Consider the following 27,054-nt stretch of genomic DNA (forward strand, 5'->3'; position numbering starts at 1 on the left):
CTGATAATTTACGATATTACATTTTAACGCATTTATCGTCCGATAATATCGGCAGGCCGATATTATCGGACATCTCTATTGCTAAGTGAATATTGCATTAAATTGAGAACATTCTAGCACAGGGGTCTCAAACTCAATTTACCTGGATGCAGAAACTGGGTGAGGCTGGGCCGCAAGAAAAGATATCTTTAAAAAATCGAACATGCACTTTTTAATGAATTCACCTTCTTTGAATGGCTATCCCGCCCTAGCAACATACTTGCCAACCCTCCCGATTTTTCCGGGAGACTCCCGAATTTCAGTGCCCCTCCCGACAATCTCCCGGGGCAACCATTCCCCCGAATTTGTCCCGATTTTCACCCGGACAACAATATTAAGGGCGTGCCGTGATAGCACTGCCTTTAACGTCCTCTACAACCTGTCGTCACGTCCGCTTTTTTCACCACACAAACAGCGTGCCGGCCCAGTCACATGTTGTATGAGGCTTCTGCAGACACACGTAAGTGACTGCAAGACATACTTGATCAACAGCCAAGTATCCTTGAAAAGAAACCGATCAAAAGACGGAGGAGACATTGTGTCCCACCAAACGGTCACCACCGAGCTCTCTCCAATGATGGACACTGAGGGTGGCCGTATAAACAACTTTATCACTGTTACAAATATGCGCCACACTGTGAATCCACACCAAAAAAGAATGACCAACACATTTCGAGAGAACATCTGCACCGCAACTCAACATAAACATTAATATTGCTGATTATGGCATACAGCTTAAGAAAACTCAAATATCCTATCTCCAAATATTAGAGTATCATGAAAAAGTATAGTTTGTGTGTGTGTGTGAGTGTGTGTGACGAGCAGGAAAACAGACGTGTAGGGATGATATAGCCTCTGTTTTTTCTGACCTAACGTATATTCCGCTCTACGCCGGTATTGAGCACTGTATAATGGATAAACCACAGAAACCTTAACTATATATATATGTATGTGTATATATATATATACAGTATATATATGTGTATGTGTGTATATGTATATATGTGTATATTTATGTATAAATATATATATGTATGTATATATGTACCGGTATATGTATGAATATATATATATATGTATACATTCATCGTTAGCAGACTTGTATTATTAGTTTATTTTTTGAGTATTAACCATTTTAAAGGAAAAATCAGCAAACATTGCAACATTTTCTTGTTACATTACACCTGTTTGCTTTTATTCTACTTTTTAATGTTTGTTTTGCAATATTGTGTTTAAAATGTGTCGCATGCTATTAAAAAAAAACAGCTGTTTCTCGCTAAGATGGTAGCATCTCGTGTGCGAACATATCCATGATTTAGGCTGTCAGTCATTTGTATGAAATACAAAAGGTTCCGAATGTGTTTGTGTCCACAGCGACCACATTTGCATCAGGAGCCATCTTGGTGTGCGTGTCCATCTATCTGTACGGCCTTCCAAAGCAGGACACATCCAAGCTGAGTGTGAAGGACAGCGAGCAGGAGGCCAAACAGAAACTAATTAGTGTGTGAGACCCTGATCCAGCGAGGAGGATGAAGGATCCAAGTAGGGAACAACTTTTTCTGTTTTTCCTAACAAACACAGAGTTTATCAACTTGACACTTTTTTTCCTCTCCAAATAATGGAAGTTCTGTTAAATCAAGATTTAAAGGCACTTTTTTTTATTGGGCATCCTGACAGATAATGACTTTCTGGTATTTTCACGCCTTCTTGTGTGGGATGTCTAAACTTGAGGGCGGAGTTACTCAAAGATGAGTAAATAGTAAAGACTCAACTTTTTCATTTACCGTACATACAGTGCATTCAATAAGCTTCACTTTTTCCACATTTTGTTGTGTTACACTTATTCCAAAGTGGAATAAATTAATTTGTCTTCAAAATTCTACAAGCAACACTCTATTATGAGAATGAAGTTATTTTTTAAATTAGCATATTTATTAAAACCAAAAAAAAGTTGCATGTACATAAGTATTCACAGCCTTTGCTCAATACTTTGTTGATGCACCTTTAGCAGCAATTACAGCCTCAAGTCTTTTTTGAATACAATGTCACAAGCTTGGCACACCTATCTTTGGGCAGTTTCACTCATTCCTCTTTGCTGCGCCATTCTCCGCCAACCTGGTGGTATTTTAGCTAAATGTGCATCAACAAAGTATTGAGCAAAAGCTTATGTACATGTGATGATTTAATAAATGTTTACATTGTCTTTTGGGGGTATTGTGTGTAGAATAGTTTTTTTCTATTTTGGAATAAGGCTGTTGTAACATAACAAAATGTGAAAAACAGTGAGTACTTTCCGGATGCACTGTATGTTGCAAAGTTACTAGACACAATACGGACCAACAACTGCATTGATGGTTTCTTTTACATCTAAAATATGATTAATGGGTCAAATATTTTATCACCAGTTTATAGAAATCAAATATGAGTGTTTTTTCAATTGAAAATGATAAAGGCAAATAGTGGTGTACATATTACAATATACAATTCTGAATGTATAAAAAAAAGCTTTGTACTTGAAATGACATTACATGTATGTATATGTTCTATTTTGTGTCACATCAGTTTAAAAAACAAAGACAATTGAATGGAAGTATATCACAAAAAGCTGCCACTGATTTGACTTGCAATTGCATGCAAGTGGAGGAAGATATTGTTAGGTTTTTACTGGTATAAACATGTGACAGCTTAGCATTATTAATTCAATACCAGCCAAGTTACACTTTTGTAGTATTTTATTCAAGAAGTCCTATTTACATTTTGTCGACTGGTGTGATGCCAAGAATTCTCATCCCGTCAGCCAGAACCGAGCAGGACCCGCTGAAAAGTCGTAGTCTTGCCTGTTTGCGTTGAGAAAATGACAGAAGTTCACTTAAATTATTAGAATGTTGGTGCTGAAGATGAAGTAAAAAGTGCTATCAAGCAATCTTATTAATGGTGAAGTATGTTTCCTTTCAACTGTTGTTAAGCACCTTGTGTTGCTGTGTATGAAACATCTGTATAAAGTCTTCATTAATTGACCTAATATAGCAACAACAAATGGGTCATCTTCATTTTCATGCATTTATTGTTATAAGTGATTCAAGTTAAACGGGAACTTTTTGGAATTTTGCCTATCGTTCACAATATGAAAGACATGACAGAGGATGGATTAAATAAGTTAAATATTTATCAAATAAAGTCCTATACAGCATAGCCAATAGGAGCTCCACTATTCCGCCCATAAAATCCGATAACCATTCAAAAATATTACGTGTATGTATGTGTATATATATATGTATAGCAGTATGAGTGATAGTTATTATAAACGCTAACGTAGATCAACTATAGCGGCGTGGTCATCACTTCTGTGTGCCTATGTTTACATCATCCAGTGGTCTGCTGCATGTAACTTTATTGCAGATCATAAATCATGCATCTCACCTGGACAGAATACGTTTGACAGCCATTTAGGACCCGGAAATGGCGAGAAAGACGTTTTGCCCCCCTCCCCCCAAAACCCTGCTTCTTTGTGAGTATTATGAGTCATTCTTCACCTAAAAGGGAATATATGAACATCCCAGCAGTCGCCATTCTAATGACAGCAGACATTAGTGATGTTTTACGTTTGAGTAATAATCAGTGATGAAGAAAAAAAAAAGCAAATGTTGTGATGCATTTGTGAAATTAATGTGCTGTGTATCCTTAAAATGATCAAAATATGTAAGTGAATATTATAAATGTGCCCGTGACTACATTACATAAATACTTATCAATGGAGAAGTTTGGATGTTATTGACAGAATTAAACAGCTCCATTGTTAGCAGACTTTTGATCAAATGTATTTAATATTTAGAAATCTGTAATATCTTTCATGATTGTGAATGATAGGCAAAATTCCCCAAAAAGTGCAGTACCCGTTTAAGTCAAAGATCATTAAGTATAATATATATATATATATATATATTCATTCTGCCAGGCACACTTTTGAGAAAACCACTTATCAATCCATTTGGTTATAAAATAATAAACTTTTATGGTTGATTTTCAGTTACCTGACTTGTTATTTTACCTGAGCAACTTCCTGTGGGCTCCCTTTGACGGGCAGCTCTCTGTGTGCGGAGGCAATCAGGTGGCTGCAACAAAGCCTCTTTAGAGCATGCACGTCTATTTTGTGTACGGTCTTCCTTACCACAGCTTCAACAGGAAGTTGAGCAGGTGTTTGGGTTGCAGATCCTGGGCCGACTGGTACAAGGCCTCGTCGTAGCTGCAAGGCCACAAAGACGTGTCTTTAGTTTAGCGGTTGTTGAAATGACTGAGCTTGAAAATAAATGTTGCCCTTTTGTCCACAACCAAAACATGTCTGTGGGTCTACATAGTAAAATAGTTGGCAGGTAATGAGATGAATGTAACTGTCAACAACGCCCTGATTTACATGCTATAGTGACATTGTTGTTGTAGAGCTAACGCAGAGGAACTACTTTTCTGGCATTGCCTTACTCACACTGCCCCTTCCAAACTAGCTAACATAAGCTGCTAATAACATTAGTTGCAACGTGCCATAAAATAATGAAGTCTTTGTGTTTGTAAAAGTTAACAGTAGATGATAAATCATGCATCTTGCCTCTACACTAGAAGGTTATTTCACCAAGTTAAAGGGGTTGTTTGCATCTTCTTCACAGTTACATGTTTCTAAGCAAACAATATAACACAAACACATTTAGCTAGCTCAGTGGTTTAACAGAACACATTTGATCGACAGTTGTCTATATTTTTCAGGAAAGACTCTACTGGTGTTCAAAAGAAGCAATGAACCATTTGAAGCTATGTTATGATAGAATATACATTCAATAACACTAGCTATCTAAAAGTTACACACGTATGTAACTTTTAGGCGGGACATACCGTATTTTTCGGACTATAAGTCACAGTTTTTTTCATAGTTTGGCCGGGCTCCAGTGCGACTTATACATCCATCCATTTTCTACCGCTTATTCCCTTTGGGGTCGCGGGGGGCGCTGGAGCCTATCTCAGCTACAATCGGGCGGAAGGCGGGGTACACCCTGGACAAGTCGCCACCTCATCGCAGGGCTTATACAGTTGTGTTCAAAATAATAGCAGTCCCACATCACTAGCAAGATAAATCCCTGTTTTTGTTAGAATTTCAATTTCTACACTGCAAGTAAAGTTTCTAGAATGTTTAGTAAAGGTATAGAAAACCAACAGACCCAACAGGCATGATGTGCATGCTGCTGATTCTGTGAAACTGAATCATTTACTGAAAGGGGCGTGTTCAAAAAAATAGCAGTGCGTAGTTCAATTAATGAGGTCATTGATTATGTGGGAAAAAAAGGTGTTAAACAAGTGGCCCTTATTTAAGGCTCAAGGCAACTGACGCTGCATATGCTGTATTTGTCCTTGGAAAAACAGAGTAAAATGGGTCGTTGAAGACACAGTTCAGAAGAAGAGCGTTCTTTGATTAAGAATTTAATAAAAGAGGGGAAAACCTATAAAGAAGTGCAGAAAATGATAGGCTGTTCAGCTAAAATGATATCAAACGCTTTAAATTGGCAGCCAAAACCAAAAAGGCGAGGAAGAAAAAGAAAAACGACTATTGGAATGGATGGGAGAATAACCAAAATGGCAACGGCTCAGCCAATGATCAGCTCCAGGAGGATCAAAGAAGATCTAAGATGGCCTGTGAGTACTGTAACAATCATTGTTAAAAAAAAGACGTGTGCTGAAGCGGTTACAATTTGCCAAAGAACACATTGACTGGCCTACAAAGAAATGGCGTAATATTTGGGGACTGATGGGAGTAAGATTATTCTTTTTGGGTCTAAGGGCCACAGACAGTTTGTCAGACTTCCTGTAAACACTGAATTCAAGCCATAGTACACAGTGAAGACGGTGAAGCATGGTGGTGCAAGCATCATGATATGGGGATGTTTCTCGTACTATAGTGTTGGTCCTATTCATCGTGTACCAGGGATCATGGGTCAGTTTGAGTACATCAGAACACTGGAAGAAGTCATGTTGCCGTATGCTGAAGAGAATATGCCCTTGAAATGGGTGTTTCAACAAGACAATGACCCCAAACACACCAGCAAGCAAGCAAAATCACGGTTCCAGACCAACAGAATTCAAGTAATGGAGAGGCGAGCACAATCCCCGAACCTTAATCCCATTGAAAACTCATAAAAAATGCTGTTCATGAGGTAAAACCAAAAAATGCAGAGGAACTGTGGAACACAGTACAATTGTCCTGGGCTGCAATACCTGTTGACCGGTGCCAGTAGTTGGTGGACTCCATGTGCCACAGATGTGAAGCAGTTATCAGAAACCGTGGTTATGCAACTAAATTATAGTTAATAATTGTAAGGAAAGTTGAATCTGCAAGCCTTTCTTAGTTTATACAGTACATTTGAGTTTTGTAAAGAAATATGTCAACACTGCTATTTTTTTGTTTTATATTTCTTGACTTTCTGTAAAAAATTGTCAAATGAAATTACTTTTTTCCAATTTTTTGGCTTTGAAATAGAATGTGCAGTATCCCCAATGCATTTGTGTACATTAAAATACAATTTATTTGAAGAATTTTGAGGTTTACTCACCTTTTTAAACACACTGCTATTATTATGAACATAACTGTATATGTTTTTTCCCTTCTTTATCATGCATTTTCGGCAGGTGCGACTTATACTCCGAAAAATACGGTACATAGTAAAGTTAGTGCCATCTGTGTAAATGTTGCAAACTCTGAGTTGGTCAATTTAAGGATCTAACTTCACACTATACGGCTCTCAACAAATAGAGCGCAGTATAAGACCATCACAACATTTTACTCATCTGGAGTGATAGTTATTCCGATTTTAGCAGCTTCAGGAGAGCACAAGTGCTGAAAGATACAAGCGTCCCGGTGAGAGCGGACATTGTAAGTCACTGATTTAGAAATCGTGTTTCACGAGAATGCTCTCACAAAGTCTTCCATTAGTGGTAGCAAACAGCAAAGACAATGTTGTTGACAGAAGCACTCTGACATCAAGAAGTTACATTAATGCTGTAAGTATTACATGTGCCTGTTACTACATTACATGTGTGTTACAGTATGGATGGGAATCAAAAACCGGTTCCCAGTCTATCAATTCCTTGGAATTGCCTGTTTTTTTTTTTTTTCAAATGGTTCTCTTATCCATCTTTCTGGGTGGGGATGATGTTGTGGAGTGACGTTAGATCTCAAAATGGCAGTGGCCGGGCGCAACAAACGCTCTTCAGTTGACTACATTTTACTAGAAAAGATTAAGGCTGCTAGTGCATGAGACATGTGAACACAACATGCAATAATTATGAATGCTCCTATCTCATCCCAGCAGCAGTAATACTAGCAGACCACTATTTGTTATTTGTTACATTGAAATGAATGCCTTGCATTTAGTAGAGCATGATGAGAGACATTCTGAGGTAGGCAGCAGCAGTTCATGTCCGCCACTGGACAAATGTCCCTAAGCAGCGACTAAGTTTGTATTTTCAGTACATAGTTGTTCAATTGTAGCAGGGGAAAAGTTGCATGTTTTCCTGCAACCACATTTTCTCTGTCATAAAATTAGAATATTGTGTAAAGGTCTATTCATGTCAGCAATTAACTTCAAATGTGAAACTAATCTGTGATATTAATTTATTGCAAGCCATTATTTGTTATATTTTGAGATTTTCAATTCAAAGTTTTGATAAACTGTAAGCCATGGATGTCAAACTCTGGCCCGCCGTGTCATTTCACTTGGCCCTCGAGGCGATATCAAATTAACAGTAAAGCTGGCCCGCCGATCCTCCCGGGAGTCTTCCAAACGCCAGCCCGCCAAACGAGTGCTGGCCCAGTCACATAACATGTGCGGCTTCTGCACGCACACACATTAGAATGCAACGCATACTTCATCAACAGCGATACACTGAGGGTAGCCGAATAAAAAACTTTAACACTGTTAGAAATATACGCCACACTGTATAGAACCCTTTGCAGCACTAACTCTTCCGGGTAGCTACAAGGTGTGTGTGGGGGGAGGTTTGGTGGTAGCGGGGATGTAGAGTTAGTGCTGCAAAGGATTCTGGGTATTTGTTCTGTTGTGTTTATGTTGTGTTACGGCGCGGCTGTTCTCCCGAAATGTGTTTGTCATTCTTGTTTGGTGTGGATTCACAGTGTGGCGCATATTTCTAACAATGTTAAAGTTTTTTATACTGACGCCCTCAGTGTAACCTGTATCACTGTTGATGAAGTATGCGTGGCATTCGCTTGTGTGTGCGTACAGAAGCCGCACATATCTTGTGACTGGGTCTGAACGATTTTAGAGTGGATGAAAAGCGGCCCGCGGCTTTGTTCAGTTTTACATTTTGGCCCACTCTATACTTAAGTTTGACACCCCTGCTGTAAGCCATAATCATCCAATTATAACCAATAAAGGCTTGACATATCTTACTTTGCATGTAATAAGTTAATATCACATGTTACTGAATGTTACATTCTTGTGTAATTTACACATGATTATTGTACAGAAGAATATTCATTTCTTATATTTATATATTAAAAAGTATTTTTCTTCTTCATACTGTGCATATACCTATTGAGACCTCACTGTAGGCTTTGTAAGGTCCTGTTACAAGTCATGCTAATCTACTCTTTCCCCCCCCCCAAATAAGAATCGATAAGAGAACCGTTAAGGAACCGAATCGTTAGGCAGAATCTGAACCGGAAAAATCTTATTAACTCCCATCCCTCGCTCACAGCATGTATGTGAAACAGTGTTGGGGGACTTTTACAGCACTTTAAATGATAAATGGGTTATACTTGTAGAGCGCTTTTCAACCTTCAAGGAACTCAAAACGCTGTGACACTATTTCCACATTCACCCATTCACACACACATTCACACACTGATGGCGGGTGCTGCCATGCAGATGATATTGTTAACTGCCTTGTACGAGCAGTTTGTTTACCATTTAAAACGCAGAGAAAAGAAAGAGGAACTCACCGCAGGAGGTGTTGGAGGATGGCGATGCTTGACGGCTCAGTAAGAAGCGATGGATCGAAAGTAGCAGCGTGGATGTTGTCATTTCTCTGTATTAAACTGTACAAAACAAGAATGATGTGCTTAGCTTTTGTAAGCTTCATGTTATCAATATGATATCAATATTGAGCCCAAAAAGACATCTGTGTGCCGAGGCTTTGGACTGTGCTCATTTTACATATTGCTTAATAATTGGCCATATGAGAGTGATTTCTAAAGAAATGTGACATTGCTGGGAATGGTAACTTTGTTTCCATTTCCTCATTTTTTCCATGGCAACACAAATAAAGCAAGTTTCAAATAATTGGAAATATCTTTGTCATTTGCTTTAAATGTCATTTTCTTTCAAAAGTAAGGGGGAAAAATTGTAAATCCATTTTTCGGTGAAAAAAATTTGATATTTTATTTTTAGGCTATATCTCCCACTAATAGTACACACACTTGTATAGTTTGTAGTGTATTTTTACTTTTGCCCATAATTCAAAATTCAAGGTAAATTGACATATTCTGATCCAAAAACTATTAACTTTCCACCTCACCGCCATGCCAAAAATAATAACCATAACAACAACACACCTGCAGACTCGAGCGTATGTGTACTGGAGGAAAACACCTGTGTCTCCTTGAGCCTGGAGCATGGTGTCCCAGTCAAACTTGTAACCAGACTGCAACGGACCTTTAAAATCCTTCAAAAAGAACAAACATTGTGTTACATTTAATAAAAGAAAATGGCTCCACTTTCTTTTCATTTTGACTTTTCCTTTTTAATTTAGTTTAGACTAATAGTTATAGTCAGACTTGAAGTAATCTAAATTGATGTAGTTTTACTCAACTAAAATGCAAAAAATAAAAAGGGATAAGACATGTTTTAAAGTTCCTTCGGGTATATTTAGGCTGCATGCAAAGAAGGGATGGCCTAAAATCTCTATGGCCATATATTGCTTGGCATTTAGAACCATATCCTACTATTGGCTGTGATTTAAATCATTTGGTGTTTGCCCTTAAAGCCCTCCTGTGTCCAAGGACTTATTTACAGACTTTGTAAACAATTACAAAAATGACTAAATATTTTGTGATAATAAACAATATACTAATACTATATTGGTAACTTTGCCAATATTTGCCCACCTGTGTTTACGTTTAAGAGCTTTAGCTTAGCGGTTAGCATAGCTTATTGTATCCTATGGTGTGTAGTGTAGCATGTTTAGCTATCCCTCATCCTCCAGTGATAATGGTACGTGTAGAAGCTTACTTTATTTGCTGCCATGGAGGCGAGGATTGGTGACTGGCAGCGAAGGATTTCATTCACGTTTTGTCTCATCTTTACTTGATGCCAAATGTCAGTTCATTTCATCCTAGTTTTAGTCAACATTCATTCTTTTTGATGAGTTATCTCATTTTTGCTGTGGGGAATAAAAGGTTGTTCACGCTAACTATGACAGAAATGATGAGTCAACTAAATTAGCATGCTTCACCTGGACTATAAGTGCGCTGATTCCCACTTTCTGGGCCGTGTCCTCGGCGTCGTCCATTTCTTTTGTTGCTGCAAGACATAAACAAGAGAGCGCTTAAGGAGTGAATATTTACAACAAAGGAATTTTTTTCCCCCTCAAAAGGAGGTTACGATTCATCCAGATTAGAGTGGATTTAACAAAATGGAAATAGCACAAGAGTTTCCCATACTGTAATTTATTCATGGCTGCCATGGTAACACACCTGGGCAACAGGGATCATTGGTGTTGCCAACTTAGTGAGTAATAAGAGCCCGCAGAATACTCCATCAAAAATGCGAAAGGCGGAATTTCTAGTGTAGACTTTTGGCAACTCTGGAACCCCGTTTCCATATGAGTTGGGAAATTGTGTTAGATGTAAATATAAACGGAATACAATGATTTGCAAATCATTTTCAACCCATATTCAGTTGAATATGCTACAAAGACAACATATTTGATGTTCAAACTGATAAACATTTTTATTTTTGCAAATAATCATTAACTTTAGAATTTGATGCCAGCAACACGTGACAAAGAAGTTGAGGAATGCTCATCAAACACTTATTTGGAACATCGCACAGGTGTGCAGGCTAATTGGGAACAGGTGGGTGCCATGATTGGGTATAAAAACAGCTTCTCAAAAAATGCTCAGTCTTTCACAAGAAAGGATGGGGCGAGGTACACCCCTTTGTCCACAACTGCGTGAGCAAATAGTCAAACAGTTTAAGAACAACGTTTCTCAAAGTGCAATTACAAGAAATTTAGGGATTTCAACATCTACGGTCCATAACATCATCAAAAGGTTCAGAGAATCTGGAGAAATCACTCCACGTAAGTAACCAACATTGAATGACCGTGACCTTCGATCCCTCAGACGGCACTGTATCAAAAACCGACATCAATCTCTAAAGGATATCACCACATGGGCTCAGGAACACTTCAGAAAACCACTGTCACTAAATACAGTTCGTCGCTACATCTGTAAGTGCACGTTAAAGCTCTACTATGCAAAGCGAAAGCCATTTATCAACAACATCCAGAAACGCCGCCGGCTTCTCTGGGCCCGAGATCATCTAAGATGGACTCATGCAAAGTAGAAAAGTGTTCCATGGTCTGACGAGTCCACATTTGAAATTGTTTTTGGAAATATTCGACATCGTGTCATCCGGACCAAAGGGGAAGCGAATCATCCAGACTGTTATCGACGCAAAGTTCAAAAGCCAGCATCTGTGATGGTATGGGGGTGCATTAGTACCCAAGGCATGGGTAACTTACACATCTGTGAAGGCACCATTAATGCTGAAATGTACATACAGGTTTTGGAACAACATATGAAGCGTAAAATACGACAGCGGAGACCCCGGACTGTTGAACGACTGAAGCTCTACATAAAACAAGAATGGGAAAGAATTCCACTTTCAAAGCTTCAACAATTAGTTTCCTCAGTTCCCAATTGTTTATTGAGTGTTGTTAAAAGGAAAGGCCATGTAACACAGTGGTGAACATGCCCTTTCCCAACTACTTTGGCACGTGTTGCAGCCATGAAATTCTAAGTTAATTATCATTTGCAAAAAAAAAAAAAAGTTTATGAGTTTGAACATCAAATATCCTGTCTTTGTAGTGCATTCAATTGAATATGGGTTGAAAAGGATTTGCAAATCATTGTATTCCGTTTATATTTACATCTAACACAATTTCCCAACTCATATGGAAACGGGGTTTGTAAAAGGTGTTGCTCTTCTCAACGAGCGCTGTAGAGTCCTTCTACATTTATTGCAGTGTTCATTTTCACAGCGCTTTCTAATTTGGTTTTAATAGTCTTTTGATGAAAATGTAGATTAGTTTTAGTCCAAATTTTAGTCGACTACGGTACATAAAAGATAAAGTATTAAAGATAAGGCCCTTTTAAAGTTATTTGAAAGCACCTTTATTTAGACCAGTGGTTCTCAAACTCACCCAAGTACCACCATGCGTAGTAGGCCTAAATATTCATTGGAAACAAGGCAGATGTTTTATTTAACACGTATATTTAATATTTATGGCCATACAGTCTGAATATAGGAAAATAAAACACTGTACTTTAGTCCAAGTGATTCTTTGGCAAACCCCTAGTATGTACCACAATTTGACAATCACTCATTTAGACTACCTGCAAAGCATTTATTTAACACAAAAGTCAGGAATGAGTCAGTTTTTGCCAATCACGCTGCTAAAGAGCTGTGATCTGATAGTTTACCAACATTTACAAGACCAAATTAAATATAATTACATTTCTTTGGTCAACATTTCGGTCTCCTTTTTATTCTGAAATGATGACAAAATAACTGACAATTGAGTCAACAAGCATTTGCTTTTAATTAGTTATAATCTTATTTTGGTCAGGAGAAAATAGGGACAATAACAGACAAAAATGATAAGTCAAGGAAATTAACACTGGCCTTTGTGACACAAACCACATGAAAACACAACAGAAAAGTTTGTAATTAAACAAATTTGTTTTTAATATATTTTTTAGTGATGTTAAATGATTTTAATCAGATTAATCACATGTTTGAATTTGGATTTATCGCAATCAATAACAAGAAATTAACGTATTTTTCAGAGTATAAGTCGCACAGGCTGAGAAGGAAAAAAACATATAAGTCGCACTGGAGTATAAAAAAGTTGCATTTTTGAAATGTATTTGATAAAACCCAAGAACTGGGCAATATGGCAAAAAAAATTATCACGATTAATTTTTTCATAACATCCAATTTCGATTAATATCACAATTGTTTTTTAAAATAAAGGCGAATTGTCCCGTACAGGATTATAGCAAGTACCGTTGCATCCATACTGCAGAGAACTTCCCACCATGTTTGATTGAGGTACCGTAATATATGCTAACAGCTGACAACTGTCTTTTTGTTCATACAAACAATTTTGTATTTTTGCTTTTCATCGCAAACATTCTACAGTAAACAAAGAATCAGTGGTGTAATGAATACTATAAAACTTCTAATTCAAGTAAACATTTACTAAACAACACTTTCAAATAGTAAATTATTACCGTATTTTTCGGAGTATAAGTCGCTCCGTAGTATAAGTCGCACCGGACGAAAATGCATAATAAAGAAGGAAAAAAAACATATATAAGTCGCACTGGAGTATAAGTCGCATTTTTTGGGGAAATGTATTTGATAAAACCCAACACTAAGAATAGACATTTGAAAGGCAATTTAAAATAAATAAAGAATAGTGAACAACAGGCTGAATAAGTGTACGTTATATGAGGCATAAATAACCAACTGAGAACGTGCCTGGTATGTTAACGTAACATATTAAGGTAAGAGTCATTCAAATAACTATAACATATAGAACATGCTATACGTTTACCAAACAATCTGTCACTCCTAATCGCTAAATCCCATGAAATCTTATACGTCTAGTCTCTCACGTGAATGAGCTAAATAATATTATTTGATATTTTACGGTAATGTGTTAATAATTTCACACATAAGTCGCTCCTGAGTATAAGTCGCGCCCCCGGCCAAACTATAAAAAAAACTGCGACTTATAGTCCGAAAAATACGGTACTTGCTTTATTGCTTTAAGCTTTAAATCTGCGTTTATACCTGATTAATGCGATATTTTTAGTCACATATGTTAATGCATTACTACATTTGACAGCCCAAGTTTTAAGTCCTACTCGCTTTTTGCAAATGTGTCATGGCCAATTATGCAAATTTGCTGATTACGTCATTACAGTTTGCAGTGCTTTGGGAAACACTGATCTAAAATAATTGGAGAGCGATATTGCACAAGACTAAATGAGATTTTTATGCAGAAAGAGATACTGGATGACTTGTTGAGGGTCACCATGGATACAAACTTTACAAGCTTTCAAAGCAGCACAATCTTTGTATTGTAATATATCTTTTAAACATTAAACTGCTTAGCGTATCTTGACAGTATCGCTTTGCAAACATCAGTCAGGCAACTTTAGAGAAATATTGCAGCTTTTATGACAGACTTGACATTATTTTGCACGGAAAACCTTGGTGGCAAGCCATCATGGCATTGAAAAGAGGCGGCTTTTTTACTTTTCGACTGCTTCATGTTGTGCAGCATCCTGGCTCGGGCCTCGTCCAGCACGTCCTCCAAGAAGACCACCTCCCCACTTCGGGTCTTCATGCCCTGCACCAGGCCAAAGGTCACGTGATGACACCTGCAAGCAAGAAGCATGTTTAGTTTCAGGCCCTGAGTCACATGACATGTGCGCTACCTGTCAGCCCAGGAATGTCCCATGGCTTGCAAGATCTGGAACAATTGCTGGAAGTGATTTGTTTGGCTTTTATCGGTCTTAAAAAGGAGGAGAGAAAACATTTGTAATAGTAGAAAAGTCACCCCGCCTTCCGCCCGATTGTAGCTGAGATAGGCTCCAGCGCCCCCCGCCACCCCAAAGGGAATAAGCGGTAGAAAATGGATGGATGGATAGTAGAAAAGTCAACATGAGTGTTGCAACTGGAGGAGTGGCATTCATGTGTGAGCCTTAAAACAACAAGCTGCTCGCTCGTCAGCACAAAAGTAATAATTCTTCTTCAACAGCGTTTTTAGACCGTGGGTGGAATACATTTGTTTAAGCAAACAAGTGGACACACCCACAAAAATGACCTTTGCAAAGATCCACAAGACCAGAGATGTTAAACTCGTTTTCATGGAGTGCCACATCCAGTTATTCACGTGTACATTCATGAATATTAATGGATGATATTATGTCACTTTGCATTTGATTATTAGAAATGTGTTTACTGGAAGAAAAAAAAATCTGTAGATTTTGTGGTAAAATCTGTCAGCTTACCCAACAGAATTTTTTTTTTGAGGAATTAACCAAAATTTCTTTTTTTTTACTACATATTACTGTAAATGGAAAAAACAGTCCCACACTACTCAGCTGCCATTTTTTTTGCCGTAAAATCTACTTTTTTACAACTTTGCAACTTGAGGGTTCCAGGTTCGATCCCTGCTTCCGCCATCCTAGGCGCTGCTGTTGTGTCTTTGGGCAAGATACTTCACCTCCCTGCTCCCAGTGCCACCCAGTCTGGTTTAAAATGTGTCTTAAAGATGTAGATCATGGGTTTCACTATGTAAAGCTCTTTGAGTCTCTAGAGAAAAGTGCTATATAAATGTAATTCACTTCACTTCACACACTCAGTGTGTCTAGCCTAGAGGTTTGAGTGTCCGCCCTGAGATCGGTAGGTTGTGAGTTCAAACCCCGGCCGAGGCATACCAAAGACTATAAAAATGGGACCCATTACTTCCCTGCTTGGCACTCAGCATGGGGTTAAATCACCAAAAATGATTCCCGGGCGCGGCCACTGCTGCTGCCCATTGCTCCCCTCACCTCCCAGGGGGTGACCAAATGTGATGGGTCAAATGCAGACAATAATTTCGCCTCACCTAGTGTGTGTGTGATAATCATTGGTACTTTAACTTTAACTAAACACTGGCACCACTATTTTTTTTTGTGTGTGTGTCCTGTCCAGCTTCTCAGGCAAATCATATAGTTGATGTAGATGCCCATAACGGCTGTTCAGATTTACTTTACAAAAGAGAAGTGTATGATACTTCTCTTGTTGCCTGGTTTGTATTTGACTTTATTAAATGTATCTATGTTATCATTTGGTGCAGCCGGGCTGGAGCAGGAGGGGCACCACTATTTTTTTAACAGCAAAATCCTGGCAACTAAGCTGCTAGTTTTTAACGTAAAATCTATTGTAATTTTTACACTCTAATTTGATGGATAACTTGCATTGAAATCATAAGTCAAGCAGATATTTAAGTATTAATTGTTTTATCTGAGCAAAAAAATGTTTGGAATGATGATTTTTTTTTTTTATATAATATTTGATACATTATTTTTATTTATTTTTAAGTTTTAAAGATATGCAGCTGCATTCATTTTTTTCTGACAAGCTACAAATAATGAATGCACTTAGTCAGAAAAGATCAAGTACCTTATAAATGCCTTTTATTTGCAGGTTTTTATGGGCCATATCAAATGATGGCCAGGTGACAGGTGACAAATGTCAGCTGTTAATAAATTACCCTTTTTTTAAAATAACATGGTAGTTTGCAAAAAATGGTGCCACAAAACACTACAAACAAGTAATTCTAGTGAAAATAAAAGTTCAAACAACTGGGTTACAACATACATTAGCCAGCAGGTGGCGGCACAGGCTTGTTTCATAATATGGATGACAGGAGCATAGTTTTGTGTGTTAATATCCAGCCATCCATTTTATACCGCTTGTCCCTTTCAAAAAACAAAAATGTCCAACATGGTAATGTGGTCATTACTCTCATCTTCAGCCTGTCATTAAATGCTCGTTAAAAGCAGCATGTACGTTTTATTTATTTATATATATATATATATATATATATATATATATATATATATGATCATCTGTTAACAGTTAAATCAACTACCGTATTGACTTTTAGACACACCTTAGTTACTTCTACTTCTTACTAAGCGAGTGAGAGGTTTTCTTCTTGTCACACACACACTAAAAGTCTGTGTAACACATGTACAGTTTCTTCATATAGCACATCACTAGCATATCACTGCTAGTCTGCACCATACTGTAGCAGAATGAGTCGAACGTTGTTAAAATAAAATGTTAAAATAATATCTAAACGGAGGATATTTACCAATGAAAATATGGAGAAGCTGCTGATGGTGTGTTTGACGGAGAAACTGCTACAAGGCGATACTGTAGAAGTCCACTCTCCAAGGTAAATGCGGTACATTATTATTACATTACTTCATAAAACTACTGTAGTTGTTAGTACATTTTATTCCATTGTTTATCACACAATATTTCTCATGTACCGGTACAAGTTTCTTCTTAAAAAGGCATGTAACATGTTAAAATGTTGTTGATTTCAATTCATTTCAATGGGATACGTTGATTTGAGATACAAGGGTTTTGAGTTAAGAGCTCTGTCACAGAACCAATTATGCTGTGAGTTGAGGTACTACAGTATATGAAGTTGGATGTTATTATTGTGACAATATGGAGAGACACCCACTTATAAAAGTAGACTTTAAAAAATGTTCTTGAAAAAACATGTCTTGAAATAAAGTTGTCTTATATTTTGGGTCGATTGAATGTTTTTTTAATACTTGCAGCATTCTCCACTTTTTTTCACATTTTTAAATGAGACAACTGTGTGTTAGAAATGAAAATTAATATATTATGAATGTTAATTTGTGTCTATTACAAAAGCTTTTTTTTGACACTGAATTTATGGAACTGAATTTTTTTTGTTTAAAACGTAATTATTTTTGCATTAAATTATGCTGACAATTTTATCGACGAAAAATGTGTTAGCAAAATTCGTGTTTAAAAGTTAAGTGTTTTAAAATTCAATAAAAAAAAATTAAAAAAAGCTTTCGTAATATACAGACACAAACTCACCTCCATAAAATACTGAAAGAACTAAAACCTTACCACATAAATCATCTCATCAAAATGGTATTGTTCTCTGCGGTCAATGGCAGCAGCAATGTCCCTGAAACCAAAGACAAGAGTCATGTCTACAATTAGTCCTAGAGGTATTTGTAGTTGACATGGTTCCAGAGGAACTAAATATAGGTGCCAACCTGGTGATGTAAAGACTTGTGCCATCGCTGCGCAGCACAGTGGAGACGGTGCTCATGTCTCGGGCCGCTGACAGGTCCACAACACTTGTGCCCTTTCTGGAAACAAGTTCTATATGAGAGATGGCGGCGTGAAAGGAGCTAATGCTACACCAATACGTACTCTGTGGTCTTCAACAGGCCTCCTTCCTGCAGCTGCTGCACCACCTCCTGCACCCTTTCCTGGTGAAAAGACTCCCCGGAATACACATCAAAGTCCACCCCTAAACGCTGACAAACAAGCGCAGAACGTTGATATTAAGTCCGTATTTTAGCAGTTCTATTTTTACGCTACCTTGTAAACGTGCCGATACTCGCTCACTGTGATGTCCCTGAACTGTTGCCATAGCGACACGGCCCCACTTTCATGGCGTTCCAGCTGTCGAAAGAAGTCTCTGGCCGCCAGCCTCGTGTCCTCGTTGTGTTCTGCTTCCTGGTTCACCTTGACATAAACCTGAAGAAACACCAACATGTGAAACTTCATAGGGATGATGATGATAACCATAGAAAAAGATATGAAATTGACTGTGATCAATTAAATATGTTTCTTTATGGGTCAATTGGGTCATGAAATCATGTTTTCCATTGTGACTGTAGCTTGCAGTTGTGTTCAACCGTTTTGGCTGTCATGTGATCAAAGTAGGTCACAGGTGTGCATGATGCAAATTCACCTCAAACAAATGTTGTAAAGGGTTTTGTTTCAACTGCTCCTGACTGCCAAACTGCCTGAAACCAACTCCAAGCAGACCTGAAATTAGGGAAAAAAACAACTATATGTACATGTGTGTGTGTACACACACACACACACATATCCCACACACATTTTTATATCCACACACACACGCACGCACCCCCCTAATAATCCCTCACCAAATTGCAAGCCCCAGTCTCCAAGGTAGTTCATTCGGATAACTTCGTTTCCAAGAGATTGCTTCAGATTGGCAATAAAGTTTCCTGCAAAGAGAGTCAACGTTATCCAGTTACTTGGTGTCCTTCGTATTGCGTCAGCAAGAACTCACCTATAATTGTAGACCGTAAGTGTCCAGCATGGAACTTTTTTGCAATGTTTGGAGAGCTGCAAAACGTCAGTATGACTTATTGACAATCTCTAAGAGCATGCACTTATGGTTGGTGACACATTACCTGTACTCCACCAATGTCAATCCTCGCTTTAGGGACTTCAAAAGTTCACTATTCAGTCCAAATTTGCTGCTGTCCCCCATTCTAAAAGGTTCCAGGATTTTCTAGAACACAAAAGGAGACATGTGGTTCGGGAAAACAGTAAAAAATGTAGGAAAAGAATAAAAACAACAAACCTGCGCAAGGAGTTTGCGATTGAATCTGAAGTAAATTACAGCTGATTCAGCAGTTATTTCCTCCACCACACTGTCCTGCTTTAGCTGGACAAGAAAACATCACAGTTGTAGGCAGATTTTGATTTTTTTTGACTGAAATCACACATTTAAAGGCCTACGGAAACCCACTACTACCGCCCACGCAGTCTGATAGTTTATATATCAATGACGAAATCTTAACATTGCAACACATGCCAATACAGCCGGGTTAGCTTACTAAAGTGCAATTTTAAATTTTGCGCGAAATATCCTGCTGAAAACGTCTCGGTATGATGACGCCGGCACGTGACGTCACGGATTGTAGAGGACATTTTGGGACAGCATGGTGGCCAGCTATTAAGTTGTCTGTTTTCATCGCAAAATTCCACAGTATTCTGGACATCTGTGTTGGTGAATCTTTTGCAGTTTGTTCAATGAACAATGGAGACAGCAAAGAAGAAAGCTGTAGGTGGGAAGCGGTGTATTGCGGGCGGCTGCAGCAACACACACACAGCCGGTGTTTCATTGTTTACATTCCCGAAAGATGACAGTCAAGCTTTACCTGTGGAGAACTGGGACAACAGAGACTCTTACCAGGAGGACTTGAGTTGGATGCGCAGACGCAGTGCCGTGAATACGCATGCAGCTGCGGCTTCCAAACATTTGATCGCTTGCCCGTACGTGCGTGCCGCTATGTGCATGTCACGTACGTAACTTTGGGGAAATATATGTGCTGTATGAACTTTGGGGAGGTGAACGGTACTTTGGGCTGTGGGATTGAGTGTGTTGTGCAGGTGTTTGAGTTGTATTGGCGGGTTATATGGACAGGAGGGGGAGGTGTTTGTTATGCGGGATTAATTTGTGGCATATTAAATATAAGCCTGGTTGTCTTGTGGCTAATAGAGTATGTATATGTCTTGTGTTTATTTACTGTTTTAGTCATTCCCAGCTGAATATCAGGTCCCACCCGCCTCTCACAGCATCTTCCCTATCTGAATCGCTCCCACTGCCCTCTAGTCCTTCACTCTCACTTTCCTCATCCACGAATCTTTCATCCTTGCTCAAATTAATGGGGAAATCTTCGCTTTCTCGGTCCGAATCGCTCTCGCTGCTGGTGGCCATGATTGTAAACAATGTGCGGATGTGAAGAGCTCCACAACATGTGACGTCACGCGCATATCGTCTGCTACTTCCGGTACAGGCAATGCTTTTTTATCAGCGACCAAAAGTTGCGAACTTTATCGTCGATGTTCTCTACTAAATCCTTTCAGCAAAAATATGGCAATATCGCGAAATGATCAAATATGACACATACAATGGACCTGCTATCCCCGTTTAAATAAGAAAATCACATTTCAGTAGGCCTTTAAAAACTACAATTAAACAAGTAAAAAAATGCAGTTGAATTAATGAGACTGGTATTTCTTTAACTATACGGTGGTACCTCAACAATATTTTGTTTTGAGATAAGAGTTGTCCTACAGCACGCAAACATTTGAGTTACAAGCATCCCCGCCATTAGTTGGCAAAGTAAAACATCCATTAATAGCGTTAGCTTATAGCTATATATGGGCAGAACTTTCTTTTCCAAGCATGGGAAGGAATAAGGTGAGTGTTAAGAACAGTGAAGAAGAAGCGGATGATATTGATTGAATTAAAGAAAGAAATCATTGACTGAGAATGTAGTAGACTTGGGGAAGCATTTGGATTGTGTCACTGCTGGTCTGCACCACATGAGTCTAAGGTCAGCCGATAATGTTAAAATAAAGCTAAATGGCGGACATTTATCCATGAAAATATTAAAAAACTGCTGATGGTAGGAGATACCGTAGAAGTCCACCCTCCAAGCTGAATGCAGTACATTTACATTACTTCATGAAACTACTGCAGTTGGTAGTAGTACATTTTATTATTCAATAAAATGTACTACTACCAACTGTAGTAGTTGTATGATTTTTATACAATATGTCTTATCTGTGTTGGCCCTGCGATGAGGTGGCGCCTTGTCCAGGGTGTACCCCGCCTTCCGCCTGAATGCAGCTGAGATAGGCTCCAGCACCCCCCGCAACCCCAAAAGGGACAAGCGGTAGAAATGGATGGATGGGATGGATGTCTTATCTAAAAGTTTGTTTTCTTCCTAAAATGCATGTTACATTATACATTTGTGCTGTTTTGGGGGGGCATTGATTATAATTAATTTCATTGAGAGACGTTTACTTGAGATACAAGTGTTTTGAGTTAGGAGAAGGGCTGGGCAATATGGCAAAAAAATTTATCACGATTAATTTTTTCATAACATCCAATTTCGATTAATATCACAATTGTTTTTTAAATTAAAGGCGAATTGTCCCGCACAGGATTATAGCAAGTACCGTTGCATCCATACGGCAGAGAACTTTCCACCATGTTTGATTGAGGTAATATATGCTAACAGCTGACAACTGTCATTTTGTTCATACAAACAATTTTGTATTTTTGCTTTTCATCGCAAACATTCTACAGTAAACAAAGAATCAGTGGTGTAATGAATACTATAAAACTTCTAATTCAAGTAAACATTTACTAAACAACACTTTCAAATAGTAAATTATTACCGTATTTTTCGGAGTATAAGTCGCTCCAGAGTATAAGTCGCACCGGACGAAAATGCATAATAAAGAAGGAAAAAAACATATATAAGTCGCACTGGAGTATAAGTCGCATTTTTTGGGGAAATTTATTTGATAAAACCCAACACCAAGAATAGACATTTGAAAGGCAATTTAAAATAAATAAAGAATAGTGAACAACAGGCTGAATAAGTGTACGTTATATGAGGCATAAATAACCAACTGAGAACATGCCTGGTATGTTAACGTAACATATTATGGTAAGAGTCATTCAAATAACTATAACATATAGAACATGCTATACGTTTACCAAACAATCTGTCACTCCTAATCGCTAAATCCCCTGAAATCTTATACGTCTAGTCTCTTACGTGAATGAGCTAAATAATATTATTTGATATTTTACGGTAATGTGTTAATAATTTCACACATAAGTCACTCCTGAGTATAAGTCGCAAAAAACTGCGACTTTTAGTCCGAAAAATACGGTATTTGTATTCTTCAGTGCGTCTTACCAGTGATTTGGCAAACGGCAAGCGGTGACCCACATTGTGGAGTTTTTTTTAAAACTCAAATTATGTAGCTTATATTTCATAAAATTACATTACCGGTAGTAATGAACAAATATAATTATTTACTTTTCAAAAGTAATTTTCCGAACACTGATTCTAACATCTGAGCTTATCGAGTCTGTTTACAAAAACAAAATCCAAAATGTCCCTCAAATTCTTGCCGCCCTCTTTGGAGAAAGTTTGGACATCCCCGATTTAGACATCATGTGAAATGCGACAAGTACGAAACATATTGTCACAGATTATACAAAGCTGTTTTAATTACATAAAAATATAGATTTTGTGGAAACATTTCAGCCTGTATGATTGCTGTATGCAAGTAGGAAGTAATGTAAGGACAAGACTAAAATGTTGGCTGTCCTCTAAATCAGTGGTCCCCAACCTTTTTGTAGCTTGAAAATTTGTCCCACGGACAGGCGGGAAGGGGGGGGGGGGTTCATAAAGAAATACAATCATGTGTGCTTACGGACTGTATCCCTGCAAACTGTATTGATCAATATTGATGTATAATATATATATTGTGTATTTTATGTTGATTTAATAAAAAAAATAAAAAATAAACTTTTTTTTTTTTTTTTCTTCTGCGGCCCGGTACCAATCGGTACTGGTCCACGGACCGGTGGTTGGGGACCACTGCTCTAAATATTGTATTCCTATATACATTTCTTTATGGCCGACATCCATGACTATTAAGGCCCCAACAGAGGAAATGTATAACATAGTTCAAATATGTGTTTGTTTTATTTGTCTTTCTCTTAAAACAACGTTTGAGCAGTAGGGCTGGCCGATATATGGAGTTTGTAAGACATATCGATACATTTTTAAACAAGATATGAATTAAGAAAATATTGTAATATCGATATAATTAATTTCACTTTAAAATGACCAAACTACTTATTTGTTGTGTTCCTTGTTCTCCCCCGCTTCTCAACACTCCCCTTCCTCCTTCCAAGATGTGCTTGCACGTATAAGAACATCCTTTATTGGTTGGTTGCTTACTATGATGAGTCATGATTGGTTGAGATTAGGCCAAAACAATAGGGACAGGCCAATCAGAGGCAAGATAGGGCGGGTCATGGAACCAGGAAGGGAAATCACAACAGACATCCCAAATGACGACGAGAGAGTCGTCGAAGAGAAGAGGGAATATTCAAGCCGGCGATTTATATATTAAAAAAAACTAGTGGAAGATGGCAGAGGGATTCTCTTCCTTAGATTTTTCTTTTAGCGATGTCGACGACGTCCAGGAAACCCCCAATGTGTCTACTTGGCCACATTTGGACAAATGTATGCGTCTGGATAAAACATTCATTTGAGTTGTTTACCATGTAAGCACAAATCCAAACTGTTCTCCAGTTACCAAGCTGAACATATTTCGCACGAGAAATGCTGCCAAAAATGTGTGCCGAAGTGAGGAAGATCATAGCCGCACAATTAAGTCAAGTCACTTACTTGGCGCTGACCAGAACCGTACGTGTGTGACAGTCCTTTGCGTCGTCGACTCGGAATTAAAAAAGTGCCTTCCTGCAAATGTTTTTTTTATTTGAGTTTGATACATTTTGTATTATTTGCACAGCTATGTTATTTATTTTACGTAGAAATAATATTTTTTCTATTTTATTTGTGTTATGTAATTCTGTGCTGTTTAAACAGTTTCCTCTCTGTGCTGTTAATACCCATCTTGACTAACTGGGTTAATAAAAGTGCCGCTGACTGTTTACAGTACAGTTGTCATTCACTTCAATTTCAGTGAATATCGCTCAAAAATGAATATCTTTATATGCATACTTCACCGGAAAATATATCGAGATATATATTGAATATCGAGTTTAAGTAAAAATATATGGGAAAATCCTTTTTCGTCCATTTCGCCCAGCCCTATTGAGCAGCATTACTTCCTGCGTTTAGAGCCAGATTAATTCATCTTACCTGACGGGCCAGGTGTTCCGTTTGTGCTCGAATATCTCCATTGGATGGTAAAACGCCATTATCTCTTAACACGCTGATTGACAGCCTCAAGTCGGCAGTCTGCCTGAAGAGGGACAATTCCAGTCAATTGGTTAAATGGGAAGTGTAAAGAAGATGATACTCAACTTAAAGAAATGTTTGGCAACATTATTATGATCCAGGCAAAAAATGTTCTACATAAATGTCGATTTATGAAAGTAAGGCCTACATTTTCTAATTGGCTTAATGGGTTACAATCATCATACAAATCTCGGAAAATTATTAAGAGTACAAAAGCCCTTAAATTGATATCTTTGTTAAAAACATTTAAAGTGATTTAGGTAGCCCTTTTTGTCTTTTTCATATTTTTTTATATTATTATTACTCTCAGTATTTGCTTTAGTTTTCTTTCCTTCGTGTTGAAAGTGCCTTGACTTTTGTGTGAATTATAAATGTATGTTTGTTGTTCAATTAAAAATAAAAAAAAAGGTCCATGGTTCTCGCCCGGAAAAGGGTGGAGTGCCATCTCCGGGTTGGGGAGGAGACCCTGCCCCAAGTGGAGGAGTTCAAGTACCTCGGAGTCTTGTTCACGAGTGAGGGAAGAGTGGATCGTGAGGTCGACAGGCGGATCGGTGCGGCGTCCTCAGTAATGCGGACGCTGTATCGATCCGTTGTAGTGAAGAAGGAGCTGAGCCGGAGGGCAAAGCTCTCAATTTACCGGTTGATCTACGTTCCCATCCTCACCTATGGTCATGAGCTTTGGATTATGACCGAAAGGACAAGATCACGGGTACAAGCGGCCGAAATGAGTTTCCTCCGCCGGGTGGCGGGGCTCTCCCTTAGAGATAGGGTGAGAAACTCTGCCATCCGGGGGAAGCTCAAAGTAAAGCTGCTGCTCCTCCACATCGAGAGGAGCCAGATGAGGTGGTTCGGGCATCTGGTCAGGATGCCACCCGAACGCCTCCTTAGGAAGGTGTTTAGGGCACCCCGAGGCGTTCCCAGGCCACGGGGAAGACCCAAGACACGTTGGGTAGACTATGTCTCCCAGGTGGCCTGGGAATGCCTCGGGGTCCCCGGGAAGAGCTGGACGAAGTGGCTGGGGAGAGGAAAGTCTGGGCTTCCCTGCTTAGGCTGCTGCCCCCGCGACCCAACCTCGGATAAGCGGAAGAAGATGGATGGATGGATAAAATAAAAAGATGATACTCAACTGTTTCTTAAAGACTGGAACAGCCGACAAAGCTGGTATGAAGGCATCCTCACTCTGCCGCATCGTCCTGCCGAGCTGCACAACAAACATATTACAAAATATTTAACAGAAACTTTTCATTTTCAGTCCGTGTTGGTTTGCCCCTGAGTGACTCTCGCGCTTTCAAGCTAGCGTTAGCACATGTCACCTTTTTTTTTTATTCGTACATTACCTGCGCTGCTATTCTCCGTCTAAAGAAACAAGCCATGTTCCCAAAAACGTGTAAAACTTTAAAATATTAAAGTTGAAGTGGTGAAAAGAATACAATTGCACAAATGACACGGTCACATTTTTAAAATCTCCCAAACATTCCTAGTATACTTCCTGTTTAGTTAAACCTTTTCCGGTATGTTTGCGAATCACAGGCCTCGCTCTGAAAACGTCACCAATTGAAGAGGTTCGTTTGATTATAAACCTTTTTACTCCCGACTTACATTACTTGATCAAAAGCAATGTAATCCATTAACACGCGTTGTGTTACATTCATGTGATATTGTGAAAGTTAAAAAGGAGACAAGAATACAATCACATAAATGATACGGTAAAACAAACAAAAAAAATCAAAAATACGAGTATACGTCCTATTTAGCTAAACCCTTTCCGGTAGGTTGTCAAATCGCAAGCCTCGGTCTTAATACGTCACTGACTGAAGAGGTTCGTTCGATTATCAATACCTGTACTCCCGACTGACTCTACTCGACCCAACGTAATGTAAAAATGCGTTGATGCATTTATGTTCAGCCGGGAAAATTATGTAATTTGGTCTGATTTAATTGCACAGTAAAAACTAGTATGACTTTGATAGTCTCTCCTGAGAGATTACATACAACTCTGGTGACCAATGGTTTGTTGGATTATTTGTAAAAAATAAAATAAAATAAAGACAGGGTTATGCTTTAAAATGGTTAAATTATTCTAAAAAAAATGTATCTACAATATTTGAGGTGTAGGTGAGGTTTGTGAAGGTTGTTTTTGCTGAGTCCAAACTGACTTTAGTCAAATATTTGTTTTGAAATGATCAATAGTGGAATTAAAACAAAGTCATTACAAAACGTTTTTGAAAACAGTTTTATTAGTTTTCCCCATTTAAGCCCCT

The 27,054-nt window shown here is 38.3% G+C and overlaps 2 protein-coding genes across 3 annotated transcripts in view; one reads left to right on the forward strand and one right to left on the reverse strand.

The window, feature by feature from the left end:
* The window catches only part of LOC133623830 (CMP-sialic acid transporter-like), a 44,803-nt gene extending 25,993 nt beyond the window's left edge, over positions 1-18,810 (forward strand). The window contains exons 8-9 of one of the 2 annotated variants that reach the window (XM_061987253.2): positions 1,414-1,581; positions 18,392-18,810. In XM_061987253.2, the coding sequence (XP_061843237.2) occupies positions 1,414-1,547 (134 nt within the window). In that variant the 3' untranslated portion in view covers positions 1,548-1,581; positions 18,392-18,810. Of the gene's footprint in view, positions 1-1,413; positions 4,066-18,391 lie in introns of those variants that run through there. The other variant, XM_061987252.2, reaches the window with a different exon arrangement.
* Positions 2,757-26,410, reverse strand: rars2 (arginyl-tRNA synthetase 2, mitochondrial). Its single transcript, XM_061987251.2, has 20 exons — positions 26,131-26,410; positions 25,921-25,994; positions 24,695-24,797; positions 19,567-19,650; positions 19,394-19,494; positions 19,270-19,325; positions 19,121-19,204; positions 18,922-18,998; positions 18,546-18,704; positions 18,375-18,481; positions 18,215-18,310; positions 18,063-18,123; positions 14,831-14,907; positions 14,649-14,773; positions 10,549-10,616; positions 9,650-9,759; positions 9,038-9,133; positions 4,208-4,282; positions 4,088-4,151; positions 2,757-2,876 (listed from the first exon to the last, which is right to left on the reverse strand). Exons 1-20 carry the CDS (start codon positions 26,164-26,166, stop codon positions 2,790-2,792), a joined length of 1,740 nt encoding a protein of 579 aa, XP_061843235.1. The 5' UTR covers positions 26,167-26,410; the 3' UTR covers positions 2,757-2,789.
* Positions 26,411-27,054: the final 644 nt, after the last annotated feature.

The sequence above is a fragment of the Nerophis lumbriciformis genome, linkage group LG26, assembly GCF_033978685.3.
Source record: "Nerophis lumbriciformis linkage group LG26, RoL_Nlum_v2.1, whole genome shotgun sequence".
Taxonomy (NCBI): Eukaryota; Metazoa; Chordata; class Actinopteri; order Syngnathiformes; family Syngnathidae; genus Nerophis; species Nerophis lumbriciformis.

Bases quoted from the DNA above. Each gene is read 5' to 3' on its own strand.
- rars2 (XM_061987251.2), bottom strand. From the start codon at position 26,166: ATGGCTTGTTTCTTTAGACGGAGAATAGCAGCGCAG. The intron at 18,705-18,921 runs GTGAATTTGCAT...GTGTTTCTTCAG, and splicing joins CTTTACAACATTTGTTTGAG to GTTTATGTCAAGGTGAACCA. The intron at 10,617-14,648 runs GTAAAAAAGCCG...TATGTCTTGCAG, and splicing joins CAACATGAAGCAGTCGAAAA to CAACAAAAGAAATGGACGAC.